At 31.7% G+C, this 23946-nt stretch overlaps 2 protein-coding genes across 4 annotated transcripts; one reads left to right on the top strand and one right to left on the bottom strand.

The window, feature by feature from the left end:
* Window positions 1-1144: 1144 nt before the first annotated feature.
* LOC130816874 (uncharacterized) lies at window positions 1145-5961 on the bottom strand. 2 transcript variants are annotated; one of them, XM_057682878.1, is made up of 6 exons: window positions 5649-5961; window positions 5376-5531; window positions 3088-3159; window positions 2601-2719; window positions 1984-2079; window positions 1145-1455 (listed from the first exon to the last, which is right to left on the bottom strand). In XM_057682878.1, exons 1-6 carry the CDS (start codon window positions 5767-5769, stop codon window positions 1417-1419), a joined length of 603 nt encoding a protein of 200 aa, XP_057538861.1. In that variant the 5' UTR covers window positions 5770-5961; the 3' UTR covers window positions 1145-1416. The 2 variants fall into 2 exon arrangements, with proteins under 2 accessions (XP_057538861.1, XP_057538860.1); XM_057682877.1 differs by having other exon boundaries at window positions 2601-2726; window positions 5649-5959.
* Window positions 5962-16365: 10404 nt separating this feature from the next.
* On the top strand, window positions 16366-23238 carry LOC130816853 (transmembrane emp24 domain-containing protein p24beta3-like). 2 transcript variants are annotated; one of them, XR_009043402.1, is made up of 5 exons: window positions 16585-16911; window positions 21017-21203; window positions 21300-21407; window positions 22105-22261; window positions 22960-23097. XR_009043402.1 is itself a non-coding variant. In XM_057682876.1 (4 exons), exons 1-4 carry the CDS (start codon window positions 16687-16689, stop codon window positions 23091-23093), a joined length of 654 nt encoding a protein of 217 aa, XP_057538859.1. In that variant the 5' UTR covers window positions 16366-16686; the 3' UTR covers window positions 23094-23238. The 2 variants fall into 2 exon arrangements, 1 of the variants encoding a protein (XP_057538859.1); XM_057682876.1 differs by lacking the exon at window positions 22105-22261 and having other exon boundaries at window positions 16366-16911; window positions 22960-23238.
* Window positions 23239-23946: the final 708 nt, after the last annotated feature.

Genomic DNA, 23946 nt, shown 5'->3' with positions numbered 1-23946 from the left:
CTAAAACCATACTAATTTCTAATCACCAAAATGCGTCACTAGTAAACTAATTACTTTATTAAAAATGATTGTCAAACTCAAAGATAGTTTAATGTTTCAATATCATGATAAAATTATAGTAATCATCCTTGCTACGTTTGAGCAATAAGGTAATGAAACTCACGTCCATCACCAAGTGGTTTGGTTCTTGATACAATACTAATCAATTTAAGTCAAATTTATTAATCGGATTAAAACTAAATTGTCTAGAATCAAACACATTTAAAAAAAAATAGTACATGTCCCAACTAATATGCCCCATTCTCATAAAATTTGAAACAATTAAGCAATTTTAACAATAAATAAATAAATAAATGTGCTTCGGGTAAACTTAATTCCAAAAATAAGTGTTTTTATGTCCGAACCTAAGGTTAGGTATGTTCGCAATTATTAACTGCGAACAAAAAAATTGATCAAAAAAGTCAAAATTGTTTATTCGCACTTAATAACTGCGAACAAAAGAAAGGCAATGTTATAACATTAGAAGGGACGGAAAAAAACAAAAACATTGTTGTTCCCGTCCCTTCTAACGTTATGACATTGGCTTCTTTTTGTTTTACTAACTGCGAACAAACAATTTTGACTTTTTTTGACCAATTTTTTTGTTTGCAATTAATAACTGCGAACATACCTAATCTTATGCTTGGACATAAAAACGCTTATTTTTAAAATTAAATTTACCCGAAGCTCATTTATTTATTTTTTTTTATTAAAATTGCTTAATTGTTTCAATCTTTCCCGCTTTCATATATCAGGCTCAATTGATTTCCTTAACATTACACTCATGCCAAACTATGTAGTACATTTTATGCAAAAGATTACAATAAACAAGTGCAAAGTTTGTGATTTTCCAATACTTCTATATCTTTCAAATCAATGGAGCCTATTAACATGTACAACTCAATTTATACAAAATGAAGATTTTGTGAAACTTAAAACACAAATTTGTGGGATTTCATAACAACAATCAAAGCCCTCTAATTATATCATCCCTCAAACTTTGAATCATTAAAATATTGGTGAACTAAAAATGCAAATAATCAAATTTATAAATAAGAGACTAATAATTAAATTTATAATCGCAAATAATAGACTAATGATCAAATTTATAATAACAAATAACAGATTAATAATTAAATTTATAATCGCAAATAACAGAATAATGATCAAATTTATAATCACAAATAACATACTATTCTAAGTATACACATCCTAAGAGATCAGTTCCAATAATCAATTGTCATATCTAAGCCGTAGAAACCTGCATGGACTATCAGCTAGAAACTCATAATTTGTACTACTATATATTCTAAACCAAATGCAAGTAGGAATCCGAAGCTCATACAACAAGTGCAACAATGGAAACAGCGAACGCGATCATCCCGTACGACAAGACTCCGTGTTTCTGCGAGTTTGCTGAAGTTGAACACAAAGAAAAGCAAACATGAAACAAGTTACATAGCTAAATTTTTCCGCACAAAAAAGGATTAACTACATGTAAATCCGATGAAAATCTATCTTAAAATCATGTCAAGGAATCAACCCAATCAAAAGCTTAACGTATGATTGAGACCCCAAAATATATTATATACATTAACACGTCCCCTCACGCGAGAGCCTTTGGACTAGAAGTGTGGATGCAACACAGACACTTGTCATACCTGGCGCTGAATATTTGAGGGGTGGTTGAAATTCGAATTCGTGACCTCTTGTCACGCTGGCTCCTAATACCATGTCAAGGAACCAATTTAACCAAAAGCTTAAACTTATGGTTGAGAACTCAGGATAACTTATATATTCTAACAAATCAATTTATAAACAGAGAAGTAGTCCATCAAACTTATATGTTATATAAATCAAACTCTATTTAATTCCTCGATGTGAAATCACGTGTGAGTTATTTTATTTAACACTAAAAACGTTGAATAAAGATAACTTTTTTACCTTGATTGCTGCCTCTTTCAGGTAAACTGGGAGGAGCTGAAGTTGATCTGTTAGCCACAGAAAGGCCCAAATTGGGACAATCCCCACCAATTGAACCTATACAAGTAATTAAACAGTTTTAGTTTCTGTCCAAATTCATGTCAACTTAGATAGATTATCAAAAGTTACAAGAAACAAAAAACTAAAATCCCATAACAATATCAGATTCATAATTGCAAGAGATTGACCAATAGATAAATTTAGGCTTGTACACAAGAGCCACACAAGCCAAGAGTTGACTGCACACAAATCTGATGAAGTTCTATCCTAAAATCAATTGTTATTAAGAGGAATAGCCCATTAAGTATATATGTTAGCTAATTCTTCAATGTGGGATCACATGTGGGTTATTTTCCAATAGTTGTCTACATGAGTTTTTCTTGTTCAGTAGTTTCAATTTTTTACCATTTCAACTCGTATCCTTTTCTTCTTATGTCCTCTCAGTCATCTACAATCTTTTCTTGCCCTCTTTTTAAAACCGGAATTTCAACTTCTTATCTTATTTGCTTGTTCGTTAATAACATACAAAGTCATAATGAAATCCGAGACACATGAAATAAAAAGACTAAAAATATTACATTCATTGAGACAGGGGAAAGCAGTATTATTGAAGAGATTGTTGTATCCCTCTTTACAATGGCATTGATATGTGAGCTCTGATGTTTTGTTGCACAAACCTCCACCACAATTAGCCCACCTGCAAGCTATTTCAAACAAGACAACATCAGCTATTCTTGATAGATTTTCTCTAAAAAAAACGACTTCAAAACAAGAAGCCTACATTTTTATTTTCTCTTTAATTTCTATTTATTAGATTATTTTGCCCATTAGATATAGATTATTTTGCCCATTAGATTTAGATTATTTTGCCCATATATCTAATGCATCTCTTGAATATACTGCCTTTCATAACAATTTGTGTTTATCTAATAATCACGTCCATTTTTTAAATTTTGATAGCATAAAGGCGAAATTAAATATAAATTATGCGAAATAAATAATGTATTAATCGGTTGCACAAGTCAGTATGAAACTCAAAAAGATAAAAAATTAATTACGACTTACGATCATTGGTCGATGTATTTGATGGAGTTTGTTGTGTAGTTGGTGTTGCTGCACACGAATAATTCAGAGTGCCTACATAATAAAATAGAAGTAATTAAATAATCCTATTTATTAGAAATTATGCAAATTTTTATAGCACATCTTACTCTTAAAGTCAAAACTATATAAACTTATCATCATCTAAAAATAAGGCTGCATCACAGTATCGCGATTATATTATAAAGTTTTTTTTTATTTACCACGACCGAAATATAGATCGTGTTGACCACAAAATCATTCGTATTAATCGTATATCTGTTTCACAACCATTAACGCAACCGTATCGTTGCTCTATACATATAATATCCATAGGTGAACTTTGTCACGTTGTTGTTTATACTATATATATATAAAAGTAAATCAACTGAATTAAATACTCAGATGGATGATGATAGAAAACTCTTGATACAAAATCAACCCTCAATTTCAGATATATTAATAAAATAAACTCACCAAATACCCGTAAATGACTATTCATTATATAATACTCCCTCCGAACCAATTTAGATGTCCCATTTGCTTGGGCACGGTTATTAAGAATGGTGTGGGGTCCATTAAAAAGGGTAAGTAGTAAAGGTTAAGTAGTGAAGGGTAATCGGGTAAGTAAGCTATATGAGGGTATATTTGTAATTACTTGTGTGAACTAAGGATATTTAGGTAAAAAAAAATTGACAAAAATAGAAATGGGACAACTAAAAAGACTTTGCCAAATAAGGAAATGGAACAACTAAATTAATTCGGAGGGAATATTAAAACTGCGGAAATTAACTGCTTAACAATCAATAAATCATAATATATTCTTGTAAACAGAAAATACAAATCATACTACTTACTCTGTCTTAAGGAGATTATAATATAGGATCGGTGTAATGTACGAATTTTTAAATACGTTAATATTTTAATGAATTTAGATTGCAAATTATATTTTATATTTTTTTTTTAAAGTTTAAAATTGTAATTATGGTAGTCTAATAATATAAATGACTTATTTTAATGATTAATTAATTGAATTTTATGTCATTTTAGTTTTAAATAACAATTGATGGAAAAGGGGCTATTATGTAATCTAAGTAATTTCCTAAATTCCTATATAATTTTGTAGACAGTGTAATTTTGCAGTATAATTTTTTAAATTGTGCAATTTTAATTACACTGAAATAAATGTAATTTATTCCGTAGTATGATTTCTATGCGGTGTAATGCCAGAATTTTATCAGCAATATATAATGTTCTACACAACCATTATATATTTCCCGTTATAATTTTTTAAACAATGCATTTATATATAACTGTGTATTTGGAATAATTGTGATTTATTGCATCCATTAATATATGAGTTTTTCCGAAAATATAAATTTGTAAATATAGTAAGTGTAAGAAATGCAAATCAGTCAAATTTCATTAATACTAACCAATGAAAAAAAGGCAAATGATATGCTCACAATCAAACTTCATTTTTGCTATTATACAATAAAATTAATAGAATGTATAATTCTTGTAAATAGAAAAATGCAAATCATAATAATTTTTTGTCTTTGCTAGATTTTCACACCTTTATTTTAGTCGTGTTTTTTTTTATTTTATAACATTTCTATTTTAAGAAGTGTTCTTTCGCTTTAATCTTTTGGTGGAAAGTAGTTCCTTGATATAGTATCATCAAGTGAAATATTTAGTACCATGTTTGAGAAGGACGCATTCATACTTTTATCCCATATAGCTCTTGTATAAGGAACCGTCTTAAAATATAAAATATATTTAAAACCTCAACCATCAACTAAAGCTTTAATTAAATTGATTTAATTCATTGACATATTCATACATATTAGTGCAATTACTAACGAAGAACGTAGTTATTAGTTTACTAAAGGAGGTTGGTTTCATATTTTAAATTTAAAAACAGAGTAAATTCATGATACTTGAATTCATGATATTTTAAAGGAAAAATAACTTTAAATAATACCCGATAATGATACTAATTTTTGATTAATTAGATAATATAGTGCGTTTTACTAGAATAACACCAATTTTTATTTAAGCATTAATTTACTTTAGTTTTTTTGTCAAATAATCTACTATAGACAAAAATTGGTAGTATTCTAAACCAATATCACCTAAATTGGTATTATTACTGTAATTTTTTGTATTTTAAATTTAATTTCTTGATATAACCTAGTAATATTTATATAGTTGAAAGTGAAGCAATAAGTAGAATTATCAATCAAAAAGAAGAAAAGAAAAAGAAGACTAACAATTGGGGATGACGCAAGGCAAGAAGTTGAGATGAGTAGAATTATCGAAAAGTGATTGTTTCCAACCAGGATCACATTCACATTTATATTCAAACACGCTATTTTCAGACATCTTACAATTGCCTCTTCCACATCCTACTCTTTTGCAGATATTACCTGTTCATAATTATTATCATAAATTATAAATATGAATAATAAATTAAAAAAAGTGAACATATAAAATTCAATTAATTTCAAACAAGAAAACAGTAATAGTAAAGTGAAGAGAGAAACCAATAATAGGAGAGAGAAGAGGAGATAAAAGATCTGGTTGAGTGGAAGCCATAAGTACTAGAGCTGATAACTCAGAAATCAATAATAGGATCATCAGAACAGATTTGGAAGCAGCAGCCATGGTTATGATCAGTAATAAACTTCGGAACAAAAAATGGTGGAATATTTAGGAAGAAGAGAGCGAGATTTGGGAGTTGTTGATATTAATTTAATGGAGGGTTTGACGAATTGGAAATGCTGTTTCATGTCATTATTGATTATTGAAGCAAAGACTAGTTTCGACTTCCATATTCCAATTTTATTAGGCGGTTAGAAGTTAGGAGTAGGCAGCGGGGCTTTTATTATCTACTGACTACTGCTGAGTGTCTCTTTTTTTCAAATCATACAACATTTTAATTATCAAATTTAAATTTAAATCGTTTTATTATGAGATTGATTTATATAATTAATTTATTTTTTTGATTGATCATTTTAAAATTATAAGCAATCACTTTAACATACTAAATGTACATGTGTCAGCTCAATAAATATGATTTCGTCATGAGACTGTTTCATTTAAAAATTTTTGAAATAAAAATTAAGAAGATAAAATTGGGTTTAGTTGAAGTGCAAATACTAAAATTTATCTAGAAAAATTTACCAAATTTTTGATTTTTCAACAATGATCACAACTTTGCACTAAAAAAATAAAACTACATTAGAAAAAACAGAGAATAAACAAAATAAATAAGGTAATTTATTTTTTATTTTTTGTTTATCTTTGATTAATATTTTTGAATTTTTATTTTGGTTTTTCTAATTTTGAAACCAACATGTAAAATGTGGTAGCCAGTTGAAGACGCTTCTGGGTAAGTAATCCTAAAATTGAGTTTATTCACGATTAAACAAAACTTGAGATTATTGTACAGTGATCAAAAAAGAATTAAACTATTCTAGAAAAATTTTCATTTAGTTAAGGGTTATAAGTTATTAGACCCATATTTTAGTGTGGGTTAAGTCTATACATGACTTTTTACAAAGAATTAAAATGTTCTCACACCTTTGGTGGCAATTTTTTTCATTTAGTTACATTTATTTTTGTTAATCTCTAAGAATTATGTCTAATTCAGCTAATATAACTTCCAACATCAATTCAATTTCTTTGTTGAATGACAAAATTTTAAAGTACGAAAAGAAATATTTCTACTGTTCTTGGAGTTATGGATCATAACCTTGCATTACTAAATCGAGTACATCTAATCAATAGAGGGAGTTTAAAAGATGAAAGAGGTCAAATCGTATGTGTATGAATTATGATGATTATTAAAAGAGTTATTCTTGAAGCATCAAGGGGTATAATATTTGATGACATAACTACATCTCAGTTTTACTTGCAGATATTGAAAAAAGATTTGTCAATAAAAGGCTAAAATTGGTACAATGTTGAAAATTTTAGTTTCATTAAGATATAACGACATTAAGATATAACTGTAATGGTAATATCAGAGAGTACATAGTGAAAATGTTTCAAAAACATTAAAATTTGAAACTCTAAGAATTTAAGAGTGTATTTGGTTTTGATATCTCTTTCGACAAGTTTTAACTAGTTTAAAGTGAGCTATAACTGTTAGAAAGAGATGTTGTCTATGAATTAGGTCATCTTCCGCTATGTACAGAAAGAGGAAATGTTGAAGTTAGAAAAGATAGAAAGTGATCATCTTGCCTTTACTTCAAATTCTAAAAGGAAAAGGCCAAAGAAGATAGAAGCTTCGGAAAAGGAACCTCAAAAACAACAAAAGGATACATCTACAAATGCTAAAAATAAGGGGTTTTTTTTTGTGGAAATCATATTCTTCGAAAGAAGCATTGCAACAATTATCACGCCTGGTGTGCTAAGAAAGGTATGCTTCTTAGTTTTGTTTGTTCCGACTTCTGAGTTTAATTTAGTTTCAATTCCTAGACACACACAGTGGATAGATTCTAGTGCAACAACTAACATTAGTGTGTCTTTGCAAGATTGTACGAGTTGTCGAAAACCAACTGGTGGTGAAAAATACATTTATATGGGAGATGGCAAGACGGTTGAAGTAGAAGCAATTGAAAATTTAAGATTATTGTTAAAGATTGGTTAGATTTAGATCTTAGTGAAATATTTATTGTATTGTATTGTCTTGTCGACGAAATTTGATTTCAATTTCTGATTTTGCAAATTTGGTTGGAAATGAAATTTTTTGTTTATTCATGATTCAAAGTTAGTTGGTTCTCGTTTCTACAATTGACTCTATTGCTTTATATAATGAATCATTGCAATTATTTTCACGATGAACAAAAGAAAGAAAACTAGTGAAAATTCAACATTATTATGGCACAAGAGAATAGGTCATATCTCCAAAAGGAGAATGGAAAGGCTTGTATTTGATGAAATTTTAGTACCTTTGTTTTTCACATACATGGATGTGTGTTGAAATTATTAAAGGAAAACAAACCAATAAAATAAGATATATAGCCAATAGGTCTTTGGATGTCTTAAAACTTATTCACTCACCATCTTCGAGTCCTTCTTGGAATGGGAAAATATTTTATCATGTTCATAAACGATTATTCTAGATATGGATACCTATATCTCATTCATTAAAAGATTCAATCACTAAAGGTGTTCAAAAATTATAAGGCTGAAGTTGAAAATCAACTTAGCAAAAGATTAAAGCCATCAAATTTGATTGTAGGGGGTGAATATTATGGTCGCTATGATAGTTCAGGTGAACACATCCAAGTCCTTTTGCTAAAATGTGGTATTGTTCCTCAGTACACCATGCCTATTACTCTAACTATGAATGGTGTTGTTGAAAAATAAAATAGGTTATTAGGCTTCTTAAGGAAATAGTAAGGAGCATGATTAGTCATTTTACTTTACTGGAGTCACTTTGGGGGGAAGTCTTTAAGACCACAACTTATATTCTTAACAGAGTACCAACAAAAAGCAACTTATAATAAGTCCCCTCATGAATAGTGGACTACCAAAAAGCCGAATTTAAATCATTTTCACATTTGCGGATGTCCTACTGAGGCACGAACTTACAGTCCAATTGAAAAGAAATTGAACTCCAAAATAGTTAGTCGTTATCTTGTTGGGTACTCTTAAAGGTCAAGGGGTTTAAGTTTTATGATACTAAATCTATATTAATTTTTGAGACGACTAATGCTAGATTTCTTGAGGATGTCGATTTTTTTAGGGGGATGAGATACAATTAGGAACATTGTCTTTGAAGAAGATGATATTCCTCCAGATGTTATTGGTATTGAATCGATTTCCATATCAGATAAAACTTATGACGCATTTTAAAACAATGTTGTTGGAGAACCTCCCAGAGAACAAGCTTTCACTTCACAAGAAGTTATGCCATCAACAATGTAACACTTTGAGATTTAATAACGTAATTATTTAATATTTTAATGACTTTTGAAGATTTTATAATTATATTAATTTTTTTTGAATTTGTTTTAATAAATTTCTTTCATATACGAGTTTAAATATTAACATATTTATACTAAAAATAGATTTGTAAGTACTAAAATAAAAAGGTTCGAATCAAAGCTATTCTATTTATTAGAACTTGTGAACACATATAAATGAGATTTTTTAGTTGGGCATTTCAAGAAGGTTAATAAATAAGTAACTAAATAAATAAATAAATAAAATAAAAGAGGAGGTAGGGTTTTAAGTAGTAAACACACTATCTCCCTCAAGACACGCCTCCCCCTTCCCTCTACTCTCCTCTTCCCTTCTCTCCTCCCTCCTCCACTGTCGGCACACCACCACCACAAGCCACCTGCTTTTTTCTCCATCATGTGCAGCACCGGCAGCAGCATTCGGGTGCTACCCCACCAACAGCAGCCACAAGCTGCGTCAGAGACCAGCTGAGTGTGTGCCGCCAGCAAGCAGCCGGTTTAGGCCCTCCCTCCAGTCGATTATGGGCTTTTTCCACCACCACCACAACCTTCATTCCCCTCTTCACTCTTCTTACTAGTTTTATCTTGGTTTGCCATCTCCTCTTCCCCTATTTGATTCTTTCTTGTTTCCAATTGAAATTTATAAAGTTTAGGAGTTAATTTTTGAATTTTGTATTATTTTTCATTGAATCTTGTTATGGGTAAGAGTTTGATTGATGATTTGAGTATAATTATTAATTAGGGTTAGAAGCATGAATGAAAAAGAAGATGGTGGTACTACTTTTGGGTTGAAAATGTTTGGTGAATTGAATAGAATGGTATAAGCTTTGAATATGTAATTATATGGTGAATGGTGATAGTAGTATTTATAAATGGTTAAGATTATTAGTCACTAAAAGGGGTTGTGAAAAGATTATTAGTCACTAAAAGAGGTTGTAAATTGTCACTTGCTTTATAAAGATGATGGTGGATATTGTTTATATTATTGAGTATTATTGTTAGTTAATTGTGGTGTAGTCGTAGTTATTAGAGTGATTGTTGTTAAGGATGCTCGACATGATTGTTTCGGTCAGTTGTTGTAAGCGGTATAATGATGGCCAAATTAAAAGTTATTATTGATGTTTTGTGATATGAGTAAGTGTTAGTAGCCCGTGGCATTACATGGTGATGTGGGTATAACTTGAGTCTCATTGGTTTAAAGAAATGGTCATAACGTACCCCTTGTTGTTGTGAAAGCTTATGTGATTGTTGGTGTAGTGAATGTGAAAGCTTATTAATTGTTGAGTTAATGTCATAACTTATGAACAAGTGCAGATTGAGTAATGTGAATCGATTAAGTGCGTATTAGAACAATTGAAAGTTACTTGGAATAGGTTAATGATAGCTTATTCTAGCTTTTAGTCCCTCTTAAATGGAGAAAAGTAGGCTTATTAGTTCTACTTCAAACTTGTATAGGTTCCCATTTCATAAGAGGCAGATATAACTTTAATTGGGTGAGTTTTGTGACTTTTGGTCGTGCAGTGACGCTTACAGGTACGTACACGCAGTAATTAACTATCAAATTCATTGTTTCATAGTATCATCAATATTTCGTGGTTATATGCATCGTATTGAGCGCCAGAAAGTAAACTACGTTATCGAATAGTCATAATAATGGTATAGGCAAGAAGAATCAAAGCATTAGGAGACTACGAGAACAAATTCCTAAATAGTAGAGAACGCACTATGGTTGTGTGTGGTATCAAAGTGATTCCCTAGTTATTGAGCCTTTGGTTTTGATTAATCAGTGTGACTCAGCTGTATTTATGTCCAGTTAATTTAGTAGTCCCTTAGGTGAGATCCGACGGGATCACTGTAAGGGGGTTATGAGCATACTTTTGTCATTGGGCGCCGGGTGGCCGATACTGCCCCTTGACCGAGGTGTTACCATTAGGGCCTTGCAAATCCCAATATGGTGGCCTCTTCACTGGATTGGTACCCCAGTGTGTTAGTTTTTCCCAAAGGTAGGACCCGAGAGGGTCAACTGGAGGGGGTATGAGCTCATACTTTGCCATGGGCACCGGGTGGCCGATAACGCTCTTAGCCGTGTCACTATACCATGAATAGAGCAAAGATCCACTACTTTTGAATATAATTCAAGAGATTAGTAGTTAAAAGAGAAATCATGAGTAAATATAAGTGTTTAGACATATGAGTAGATTCATTATTGTTGTGCTATGTCGTCATCTATTCCCTTATTCTATGATTCTATTTGTTATAAGTTCATTGATTACTGACGTGTATGTGTTTGTTGTTGTTTGTTCATGGCTCTCTATGATGTTCCTGCTATGATACATTTGGTTGTGGTCATTATGTGGAGCAGTAGGAGGATCATAGTTTGGCATAACATGTATAAGTGCTTCTTTTGTATTACATTGGGGGAAAGAGTGGAGTGCGATTGTAGCAATCGTTATACAAGTTGCCGAATGCTTTGTAGCTTTTACATTACTTGTAAAGTTTTCTTTTTGGAGTTGTATAAGTCTTTTGTATGGAGCCATGTGACTCCTTGTATGGTTCATAGTTCCGCTGCATGATATTTGGATGTACGGTCGTAGGTATACTTCTTTTATTGCTGTTAAACCGATGTGTTAACACTGGAACCACGATCCGTGTTAGAATTGAGGAATTGATGAGCCGGCGATGATTCATTTCGTCGTGACATATTCCGGAGGGCTTGATACCTTCGATTAGTTTAGTTGAATTACTCTATTTATCGATCTGCATTATATCCTCAATTTTAATAGAGATGTTGTCGAAATTTCCACTCACCTTTTTAAGTTAATCTTTAAAGCATATGTATATTTTCTTTTCTTTTATTTTTCTTTTCTTTATGTAACACCTGAATTTCTTCCTGTCCTTTACGATTTTGATTTCGTTTAAAGACTTGGAAATTCATGGGTGTTACAAAGAAGATCCACTAGAGAGAGAAAAAGTGTGTTGCCGGAATGCATATCTTTAAGAACATGAAAGTTCTACCTCTCTAAAGTGGATAAATGCCGAAAAGGATGGGTATGAACACATGGTATTGGAATATGACCCGGTCAACTTTCACCAATCTATGAAAAGTGTAAATTCTCAATAGTGGCTTGATGCCATAAATGAGGAAATGCATCCTTGAAGGACGACGATATATGTTTGAGATCTCATTCCACTGCCAAAAGGTATAAAATCCATTGGTAATAATGGATATTTATAACAAAAAAGGATTCAAATGATAATGGGGAGAGATTAAAAGCCGGTTTAGTAGTGCAGTGTTTTATACAAAAGGAAGGTATTGATTACAAAAACTTTCTCTCGAGTTTTTTCGAAAGACTCTTTGAGGATTATAATGACATTAGTAGCTCATTTTGATCTTGAGTTTAATCAGATGGATATAAAGACAATATTTTTCAATGGTAATATTGATGAGACAATTTATATGAAGCTACCTAAATCTTTGTGGTAGGTGACCCAAAGAAGATAATTTCTAAACTTAAGAAATCCATTCATGAACTCAAGCAGGTGTCTCGTCTAATGGTATTTGAAGTTTCATTAAGTGGTTCTCTCATTTGGTTTTGAGATGAATTTGCTTGATGATTGTATTTACCCTAAATTTAGTGGAAGAAGAAAAAGCATATTTTTGGTTTTGTATGTTGATGACATATTTCTTGTTAGCAACAATATGAGTTTTTTGCGTGAAACTAAATGCATTTTATCAAAGAATTTGAGATGAAAGATCTTAGTGACTCCTCTTTTGTATTAGGTACTAAAGTACACTCGATCGATCTCGGTGTATTCATGGATTATCACAAGAAAGTTATACCGAAAATGTGTTAAAAAAGTATGGCATGCAATACTACAAACTAAGGAGATACCCCTATAGCTAAAGGAGACAAGTTTAATCTTGATCAATGCCCTAATAATGAATTTGAGAAAAAAGAAAGGGAAACTATTCCTTATGTTTCCTTTTATTTTTACGGTTATTATGGAGGAAATCTCTAAATCCATCTGGGAGACCGTACCATGGTGCATGCTTTTCGCCGATGATATAGTTTTGGTCACAGAAACAAAGGAGCAGGCTAATAGTAAATTGGAAGAGTGGAGGGAAGCCTTGGAGGGTAAGGGGTTGCGCATAAGCCGTTCGAAGACAAATACTTGCAATGCAATTTCAGTGGGACAAAATCGATAGAGGAGCCAAAAGTGACCATAGGGGGAGAAGTTGTCGCGTGTACGTCCAAGTTCAAATATTTGGGATCGGTGATTCAGAGTAATGGGAGATCGATGGAGACGTTACTAATCGTATACAAGCGGGTTGGCTTAAGCGGCGAGCAGCAACTGGGGTGCTTTGTGATAAAAATTTTTCGAGGAGATTAAAAGGTAAATTTTATCGCATTGCAATTAGGCTGTTGTTGTATGGGACAGAATATTGGCTCATAAAGAAGGTTTTCGAACAGAGGATGGAAGTAACAGAAATGTGTATGCTAAGGTGGATGTGTGGTAATACTATGAAAGATAGGATAAGAAGCCAGGAGTTCAGGGAGAAGTTAGGGGTTGCACCTCTCTCCGCAAAGATGCGGGAGAACAGTTTTAGATGGTTTGGGCATGTGCAGAGAAAGACACATGACGCCCAAGTAAAAAGGATCGAATGCATCATAATAGAGGGCAAGAGAAATCGAGGAAGACCTAGGAGAACGTGGGAGTAACAGATTAAAAGTGACATGTATGAACTTTACCTCTCCAAAGACCTGACTAGGGATAGAGATAGTTGGCGGCGCCTTATCCACGTCTTAGATTACTTAAAATCGTCCCTTTTACCCATTGTTTGTTATTGTTCATTGCCTTTAATTATCACGCTTTACCATCTTCTTTACTTTTATCTTTATTTTTAGTTATTTGTATGTTTTCTATTTATTCTATTTGTAAGTTGCAGGTTTCTCTCTCTTTGAAGACCTTTCTCGAGCCGAGGGGCTTTTTGACCACACTCTCCTCTATGGGTATGAGCTGCCGTCTTTCTTCCCTCCCCGAACCCTGATCATAGTTTTTTATGAGCGGGATACACTGGTATAATGATGATGATAATGATGTTTCAGCAATATAAAGTTTAATATATGCTCAAGTCTGCACTCGTCCAAATATAACATATACATAATAGGGATGTTGGGACGTTATTTGAGCAATATTCTTATGTTTGCTTGATATTGCAAGCAATTTCCTTGTGGCTCTGTGGTCTTTATTGCTGAAATAAATATCTTCTCCATAAAAGTTATGAGTTTGATCCTGTTAAAGCAAGCTTTTAGTTTTTTAATTGGATTGCATGGGCAACCTAGGCACCTTAATATGTCCGTCTCTAATAGCAGTTGTGGTCTCTAGGTTTTACATATTCTATCTAACCTCGTCATTCCATTATTAGAGAGAATTAAGGTGAGAACATTAAAGTAATCACTACAAAAAATACGTATCAATCTAGAGGATCTAACCGCTCTAGTTTTTAAAATTTTTAGATACTAGAAATCAAGTAATCTTTAATTTTATCTTTTAATTTGTTCAACTAATGCAACAAATACTGTTTGTTAGTAATGATTTTTGCCTTTTTTGCCCCATCACATATAAAAAAAATAGTTATTATTTATTTCATGGTAAAATGAATAAAAAGAAAGAACTAAGTGAAAATCGAACTTAAAATCTTTCATAGAAATAATACTTTTTCGTTCTAAATTACTTGCAATATTAGAAACATTGTACTATTCACTCATCATTTTTAATTTGTAATTAATTTTTAATCTGTAAGTTACAATACAGTCAGGTGAGATTTTATTTGATTCGTCTTAATGCAAAAATTGTTAATATTAAATTTTTATTACTTTCAATTATACATAATTTTAGATATTAAAAATTAAATTAGTACATTAGAATATATGAAATAACCAATATTGTAATAATTTTGTGAGAAATTACTAATGGGAGTTATTAAACTTCGCCACCTCTTTTCATTTTATCGCCACCCTCTCTCCCCATGAAATTTCGAATTTGCCCTTGATTTTTAAAAAATTACAACTTTGCAACTCCCTACAAATTTCTTATTTATAATAATAATAATAATAATAATAATAATAATAATAATAATATCAATAACAACAATAATAATAATAATTAACTTTTTTATATTCAAAAAGAATATAAATAAAATTAATAATAATAACAGTAATAATAATAATAATAGCAACAATAATAAAATTTAAAATAATAATAATTATTCAAAAAGAAACGAAAAAAATTAATAAAAATAAAAATGAATCGCCCAGATCTAGGCGATTCATTTTTAATTTTTTTTTTTTTGGAAAATTTATATTAATTTCATTATTATTATTATTATTATTATTATTATTATTATTGTTGTTGTTGTTGTTGTTGTTGTTGTTGTTGTTGTTATTATTATTATTATTGTTATTATTATTATTATTATTATTATTATTATTATTATTAACTTTTTTATATTCTTCTTTAAATTTAATGTTTTTAAAATGATAATTGTGTTATCAAGTGCGATTGGCTCGCGGTTTTTCAGCGACTGTCTTTTTTTTTTTTATTTGAATTTCGAATTATAAATAATATATTATTATATTATTATATTATTAATAATATAATAATTAGTTTAATTTTATATTAATATATTATTACATTATGATAATGTTATTATAATAATTAGTTTTGAATTTAAATAATTTATTTGAATGTTTAATTATTTTTTAATATAATAATAATATATTAATTAAAATTTAGTTGTTAATTAATAATTAAAATAAAAATAATAATAATAACAATCACAATAATAATAATAATAATAATAATAATAATAATAACAACAACAACAACAATAATAACAATAATAATATAAATAAAATTAATAATAATTTTTTTAAAAAAAATATTCATTCGCAGGAAAAACTGCGAGCCAACCGGGGTTTAGTTGCGGAAAAAACCGCGACTGGACCATGGTTCAATCGCACGAAATTGTGCGACTGAACCGTGGTCCAGCCGCGGTTTTTTTCGCGACTGAACCCCGGTTGGCTTGAGGTTTTTTGTGCGACTGGGTTTTTTTTAAAATATTATTATTAATTTTATTTATATTATTATTGTTATTATTATTATTATGATTATTATTATTATTATTATTGTTGTTGTTGTTGTTGTTGTTGTTGTTATTATTAAATTTTTATTTTTGTTTTAATTATTATATTTAATTTATTTTTTTAAATATTATTATTATTTTTATTATTATTATTATAAATAAGAAATTTTAAGGGGATGGTAAAGTTGTAAATTTTTAAATTTAGAGGCAAATTCGTAATTTCATTTAGAGGGGTTGGCGATAAAATAAAAAGGATGGCGAAGTTTAAGGATTGAGATTACTAATTAGTCAAAATTATATGAGGTGTTCTCCCGGGTACGTGTTGAGACCAATCAGTAATTGCCACGTATTCAAACCCGAAAAAAGAACATGGACATCCGAAGTCGGACTCCATTCCCCTTCTCCTCTCTTTTCTCGCCCTCTTAAAAACCACAGACCGGGGAAAACCTTTCGTCGGAAAAAATGGAGGATAAAAGACATGGCAGAAGATCAATACAGATCTACATGGTATTAGGACTCTTATTTAGCTACTATGTGTCGGAGCTATCTGGTCTCGCCGTCACTGTTAACGACATGGAGTGTGTGTATGAGTATGTTCTTTACGAAGGTGACACTATTTCTGGTAACTTTGTTGTTGTTGATCATGATATCTTCTGGAGTTCCGATCATCCCGGAATCGATTTTACTGTATGTACCATTAATTTCTTACATCTTCCTTTGAATTATATTGGATGGTTGTTTGCTAGTTGTTTTGGATCTTCGGATCAATATGGATTGATTGAATTGAAATTGTGTGGAGTTTTACTTCATTTTGCTCATTTTCATTTTTTGTTGATTGGTTGGTCCATTTGTAACTGTAATTTGTTTGTAATTCTTCAATAATCTTATTACTCGTATTCTGTTTGTTCGACTCAATCTGCTACATTTTTATTTAGGCTGTCCATTGATTTCGTTTGGTTTCCATTTTTGAAAATAATCCCACATTCTCTAGTTATTGTTTCTCACATTTCGTATCTCAATTTATACCAATATACCATTTACACATTTCAAACGATTTGTCTTATTATTCCAATACAAAACCAACCCTTAATTGTGTGGGCTGCACTAAAGTTAGCAATCTCAGCGGGATATAGACGAGTATGCAATACCCAGAGATTCAATTGTGGTTCAAAGGATGCCGCATTTACACAGCCTTTCATTTAGACAACAGGTGCCAATATTATTCTTACTTTACGTTTATGGAATGTTGAACCCTTTGTTTCATTTGAACAACAGGTGACAATACTATTTTTGAGATTATTACAATAAGTTTATGTTTATTAAGGTTGATGTAGCACCAGACGTACAAGCCTGAGTAATACATTTTTTCAAAACTGATTTGGATTTCAGCTTGGGTTTAGGTTATTTGGACGATATAGGGTTAGGATTAGAGAAAAGGTTGAGACTTTTTTTGTGGTCTAGGAATGTTGGAAGAATTGTACTTACGGTTTTGGGAATTTGGATGGGTAGATAGGGTTTTTGCGATAGTAGGGTTTGGACAAATGGTTGTTCTTTATGGGTGACGATTTTGAGAGGGATTTGAAGTTTTTGATGTTTGATGAATGGATGGTTGAATGATGGAAAATGAATAATGGTGAATGTCAAATGACGGAGAGGGATAGTACGAGGTTTTCAAGGTAATAGAGCTAAACAAGAACAATGTTCTCAATGTTTTTTGATCATAAACTCGTGTGTCATTTGTTTGATGAGTAATGAATATTTATAGTACAAGTTTTGATCAATTTTCCTACAAAAGAAAATGCATTAGTATAAATGAATATTAACTAGCTAAGAGCTTTCTTCAAGTTACAGCCTCTTCGTACATCCATCCTTATCACGTCTCCAATTAGGAGCTTCTTCGTGTGATATTTCTTTGACGAGGATGAATATTTAGAGTAAGCAACCTTGTACTCTATGCATGTATGCTTGTAAATATTGAGCATGCTTTTGAAGCTAAATACAAATTTCTACCTATAAATTATTGATACATGTAAGATATATGCCTAATTTTTCAACCCTTCACTTTGTACCATGTCGGTACTTTGTATAATTTATCAAGGTTCCAAGGATAAAAAAGAGTTGACGATTATTTATGCATGTACCAATGTTCCATCATCGATGCAAATTGATAAAACCTGTAAATGCTATATGGCATTGAGTTTTATTATATCATAAGTTTCTCTTCAAATTTTTAGGCGAGAGCGTATGAAAGGAACTAGATTAGGGAACTTTACAAACTTCATTATAGCTGCAACTTAGAATAATAAAGACGGCGTTTCTTCTAAGTAAATGTATAACTTAATTTTTTGTCAGAGTAATTGTTCATTGTGGAAGAAAGTTTCTTGAAAAACTTAGTGTAACAGTTTTTCAAGCCTAGGCGAGATATTAGTGGAAATATTTTCATGTTTTAATCCCAAAGCATGCTATATTGAGTTATTCACAACATCAAAAACAATAGATTTAAAAGATGAAAAGAGAAGGGTGCCAACTTTTGTTGTTTGTGTTGTTAATCTCTAGTTTTGATTTTCATTTTGATTTCTCGGTAGACAAATTTAAATTAAGTTTAGTAGGCGGGAAGGGTTGCATGTTATATTGAATTTCCTAAGAATTAGATTCATTGTCCCTACCCCACTTAAATTTACAAACGTTAAATTGCACAATTTTTCACGGGAGTGTCTGGAAAAATACATGACACTAGACATAGTGGATAACCTTACTATTCAAGAGGGAGAGGATCGTTTATGATTTGAGAATAGTTGGATAACGGGAGAGTAGATTTGGTGGAGTTTGTGGGTTATATTATATTGAGAGGAAGTAGATGTGACGGAGATAGTGGTTCTATGCTTGATTAAGAAGTGTGAATTCCTTGGGTGGACTTGAAAAGGTCACTTTTTAAACTAATGTGGGACTCATGGAGTTTGTTTACAACACTATCTTAAGAATCAATTTGAACGTCATATTCCCTGATACAAAGCTAATATCAGATGTTTGACTGCTTATAGTGTTTTGTGCTTGCAAGATTTTTCAGGTGCTTTTGCAAAGTAAAAAGTCCAGGGTAAACTTTTGTCAAATGCAAGGGTTTAAGGTTTGAATTTTAAGGGTAAATTGAGATTTTGTAGGCTTTAAAGAGATAGATCACTAGTTTTCTGGTTGGCGGAGTTGTTACATTTGCCTCATTAGTATGTCCCTGAAATTTACGATCAAATTATCAAGAAAAATAAACTCTTTTAAGATTTTGTTTACGGAACTTTTTTCATGGCAATGTGGATGGTTGGAAGCTTTTCACGTCTTGTGTCGCAATCGTTGGAACATTTAGAGTGCGTTAGAAGTATTCCCAAAGGCCAAGTAATGGTAAAATGTTTGTTGGAGCATTTATGTGCTCATTCGAGTAAATTGTAATTATATATTCATAATAGCAGTCGTGGTAGGCTCAAAAGCCTATATAGTGAAGTCACGAGGTGGACAGTATTGAATACTTTGCTGATCAGAGGGTGATTAAGTGTGTTTGGATGTAGCATTTTTTTTTTTTCAGAAGCTCTATTATCTATGCATAATGTGAAAATTTCAGTAGCCAAGAAACAGACTGTTCCTTGGCCTCTTTTGTGAATGATATAGAAAAGGGCAGTAGGCAGCAGGTCTGTAGGGGAGGTGTTGGGTGAGTGCAACATGCTCAATTGCACATGGACTAAAAAATAGGGAGCTTTAGATATTAAATGACTCATAAATTAGACAATGTTTATGTAAGATAGCTTACACCTTATCAACTTTTTTGTGAAGGACAGTTTTACGAATATGTATTAATTATACTTCCTCTGGTTTGTAATAATTGCTACACTTCTGTTTTTCACGCTATCCAATACATGATTTTACTCTTTAATATCTTTAATTTCATATGGTGAAAAATTCTAAAAAGTTAATATTATGAAAATACGCATTAAGACAAATCAAACAAGATCCCACTTGACTATGTTTTACATTATACATGGAGAAATATATACCAAATAAGATCAGTTAATGAACAATAATTGCTACAGGAATTGTAGCAACTAATAAATTCCAGAGGAAGTATTAACATAGCATTAATTAGACCACATTTATATTTGCAACTTTTTTGAAATTTTATTACCAAAAGGAAATATTACAACCTAACTAATTTATGAAAAGCATTAGTATGGAAGTATGAAAAGCATTAGTATGGAATTAGACCCACCTTGACGGAAGGGTTGCTTAACCCACTCCTCATGTGCAATAAATCATAAAACTTCATAATCAACGGTAATCTTTTGAGCTTAGGTTGTAAAAGGTATTGGTAGAAACAACATAACTTGTTCTCAATGCTCATCAAAAAAATTTTGAAAACGCACAGGCTCGTATACATTTTTATCAAGCTTTGCTCTGCCCCTAAGTAGGAGTATGTTAATGAGGCCATTCTAATTGCCTAATTATTCTGAGCTCTTGCTTTCACATCAGTTCTTATAGATGGAATGATGGATTATTACAAACGTAAATGAAATCCACTCTCAATATAAAGTTTTAAACTATTAGTAGCACCTGTGGATTATAATTTGGTTGAGCCTATAGAAATCAGATGATACTTTCACTTTGGGAATGAATTTGATTTCTAATAGTTTCCTAGCTTTTGTTTATTTGTTGGAGGACCTTTTCCGTATATAACCAAAATTTAATATCAAAAGCTGTCCTCTCTGCCTTGAGCGTCCATGAATCATGCATACTAATTGCCATTCAATTGCAGGTGACATCACCAGCAGGTAATGTTGTCCACACTCAGAAAGGAACATCTGGTGACAAGTTTGAATTTAAAGCTCCCCGAAGTGGGATGTATAAATTCTGCTTCCACAACCCGTACTCAGCACCAGAGACTGTCTCTTTCCACATTCATGTTGGGCATATTCCAACCGAGCATAATCTTGCAAAAGATGGTTTGTGCATATTTTCTTCAATCAGAATTTTACTCTAGATAATACGCTGCTCAATGTTACCTGTTGTCAATTTATCCTGCTGTGTGTACTGTGCAGAGCATTTGGATCCAATCAATGTAAAAATTGCTGAGCTAAGAGAAGCATTAGAGTCTGTAACATCAGAGCAGAAGTATTTAAAAGCACGTGATGCACGTCATCGTCACAGTAAGTTCCTGTGGTTATCTGCTAAAGCTATTACCAAAATTGTGTGTGTAGGGAGGATCCATTGAAAACCATCTTATAGCTGAATACCTGTGAATATCATCTTTAGGGGTATAAATGAGTATCAAAGGGTACTTTTTCCAATATCTATGGGATGCCATTAATAAGTTTGTCTTTTTCCTTCAATAGGAAAATGGTTTTCATACACACATATGCACACACAGACACACATTATGTGTGTGTATATATATCATGTATATACACATATATATATGTACGTATTTATATTTGTATAATTAGTGCAGAAGAGAAATATTTTGGGCATGGTTTTGTAGTGAACCAGAAGCCGCCAGCACTAAAAAAGGGGATTAGAAGTATGAAAGAGAAAGAAGCAAAGGTGAGGAGAAGTTCAAAAGCAGAAAGAGAGAATTAGGAGAATAAGAGTAAAATTGCTGAGAATAGAAAGTAGGACGGAGAAAAGAAGAATATGAGATGGAGGATTCATAGACTTTTTTATTGCAGAGAAAATTGCAATGAATATACTCTGAATCCTCCCTCTAATATTCTTCTATTCTCGGTCTTAATGTCTATTCTTTGCAATCTTACGCTCTTCTAATTCTCTATTTCTTATTCTGAAATTCTTCCTCACTTCTGCTTCATATCTCTTTCTGACCTCTAATCCTCTTTCTTGTCTTGGCAGTTGCTGGTTCACCACTGGTTCCTATCAAAGCAGGGAACAGCCCGATTATGTGCAAGATAGAGAGAAACATTGGATCATAGCAGGGTTTTCTTTTCGAATTTACGTCTATGTGACAGAAACCGTTTGCCAAAAGACTGTGCCACATCAGTGCTTTGCGGTATTTCTTATGCCTTTCATCTATCAACTGTTCTTTAAACTGAACTGGTGTGTACTAGCTCCCTTTTCGTTTAGACTTTTAACCATATCTTTAGTGATCTATTACGTTGAAAAATCAAAATTATGATTGTTGCTACATCATTTAAGAGCTTGAGCTTCAAATTTTCTGCTTTTTGTTGTTTTGCTTGATTGTTTGTAGTCATTGATAAAAAGCCCCTGTATATGTGCAGTTTCAGTTTTTCTATGGGACTATTGAACTTTTTATCTGGCATATAGTCACTTCATTGACTATTTCCGTAAGTGCTAGTGTGTGGAAGCTTAACGATTTTACTCGAAAAGGATCATGTCATCCTTCTATCCAACAGGGTTACCACGTAGGAAATCTTTTGTCCATGCAGAAAAGTTTAAAACATAAGATGCTTACCATATAGAATCTCCATACTTTCTTTGGCTGAGCTCCGTACATATTCTTTGTAGATGATTCAAATATCAAATATGTATGTTTTAAATTTCTGTTAGTGTTGCAAAATGTCGAATTCACTTCTACTTTCAACCTCTGGCATAAGCTCGTTGTCACTTTTTTTTTTTTGAGGAGGTTACATACTTTACATGTAAACGTTCTTCGTTTGATACGGATTCTTGTTATACATGTAATATTTTCGTCTAGCTCGAGTAACCTTGCTTGTTTCTTTGCTGCAGCAAACGAGAGTACTAGAAAGCGTGTCATCTTTTATACATTAGCTGAATACTTGATGCTGATAGTAGCAAGTGGGCTTCAAGTGGTATACATACGCCGGCTCTTCAACAAGTCTGTAGGTTACAACCGTGTTTGATTTGTTACGATTCACTAGTTGTAGTTACGAAATTGAAGTTCACGAGTTATGTTTTATCGACGTTTTTTTGCTACACATATATGTTCGCCATAGTTATGTTTTATGTAAAGAGTTTTATACATCACTGAAACTTTCATCCGTTATAGCTTGCTGAAACTGGATTACTGTGTTTTTTCTCTCAATCAAAGGGAAATGATTTCTCAGAGAAGCAGCAATATTCTAAAATCATCCTGTGAATCACAATTGCCTTCATGTAGAAATCAAAGGATTACTCGTCTCCAACGGATGTATCATTGTCCTAACATTTTACGGCAAGTCTTGTATGAGATCGTCTGACCGTGAGATAAGCCCGTACAAACAGCCCATTAATAAAAAACATAAAAAGAAAAACAATGAAATTTGAGTTGTACGGTCTCAATTAAGAATTGGTGAATATTTTATGGGCCCTAGGTTAAATGAGAATGTGGGCCTCTCTTATAAGGTTTCAAAAATGTGGAAGTAAATTAATTGAAAATATGAAACAAATAAGCAATTTTAACAAAAAAAAATAAAGAAAATGAGTTTTAGGCAAACTTAGTTTCAAAAATAAGCGTTTTTATGTCCGAGTTTAAGGTCATGTTAGTTCCCAATTATTAACAGCGAACAAAAAAGTTGGTCAAAAAAGTCAAAATTGATTGTTCGTAGCTATTAACTACAAACAAAAGGGAGACAATGTCAAACTATTACAAGAAACAAAAAAAATAGAAATTATGTTTGTTCGCAGTTAGTAACGGCGAGCGAATAAGTTTTTAGTTTTTTTTGTCCATTCTAGTGTTATGACGTTGTCTTCTTTTTGTTCGCAGTTATTAACTGC

The sequence above is a fragment of the Amaranthus tricolor genome, chromosome 1, assembly GCF_026212465.1.
Source record: "Amaranthus tricolor cultivar Red isolate AtriRed21 chromosome 1, ASM2621246v1, whole genome shotgun sequence".
Lineage (NCBI taxonomy): Eukaryota > Viridiplantae > Streptophyta > Magnoliopsida > Caryophyllales > Amaranthaceae > Amaranthus > Amaranthus tricolor.
This window is presented reverse-complemented; position numbering and strand designations above follow the sequence as displayed.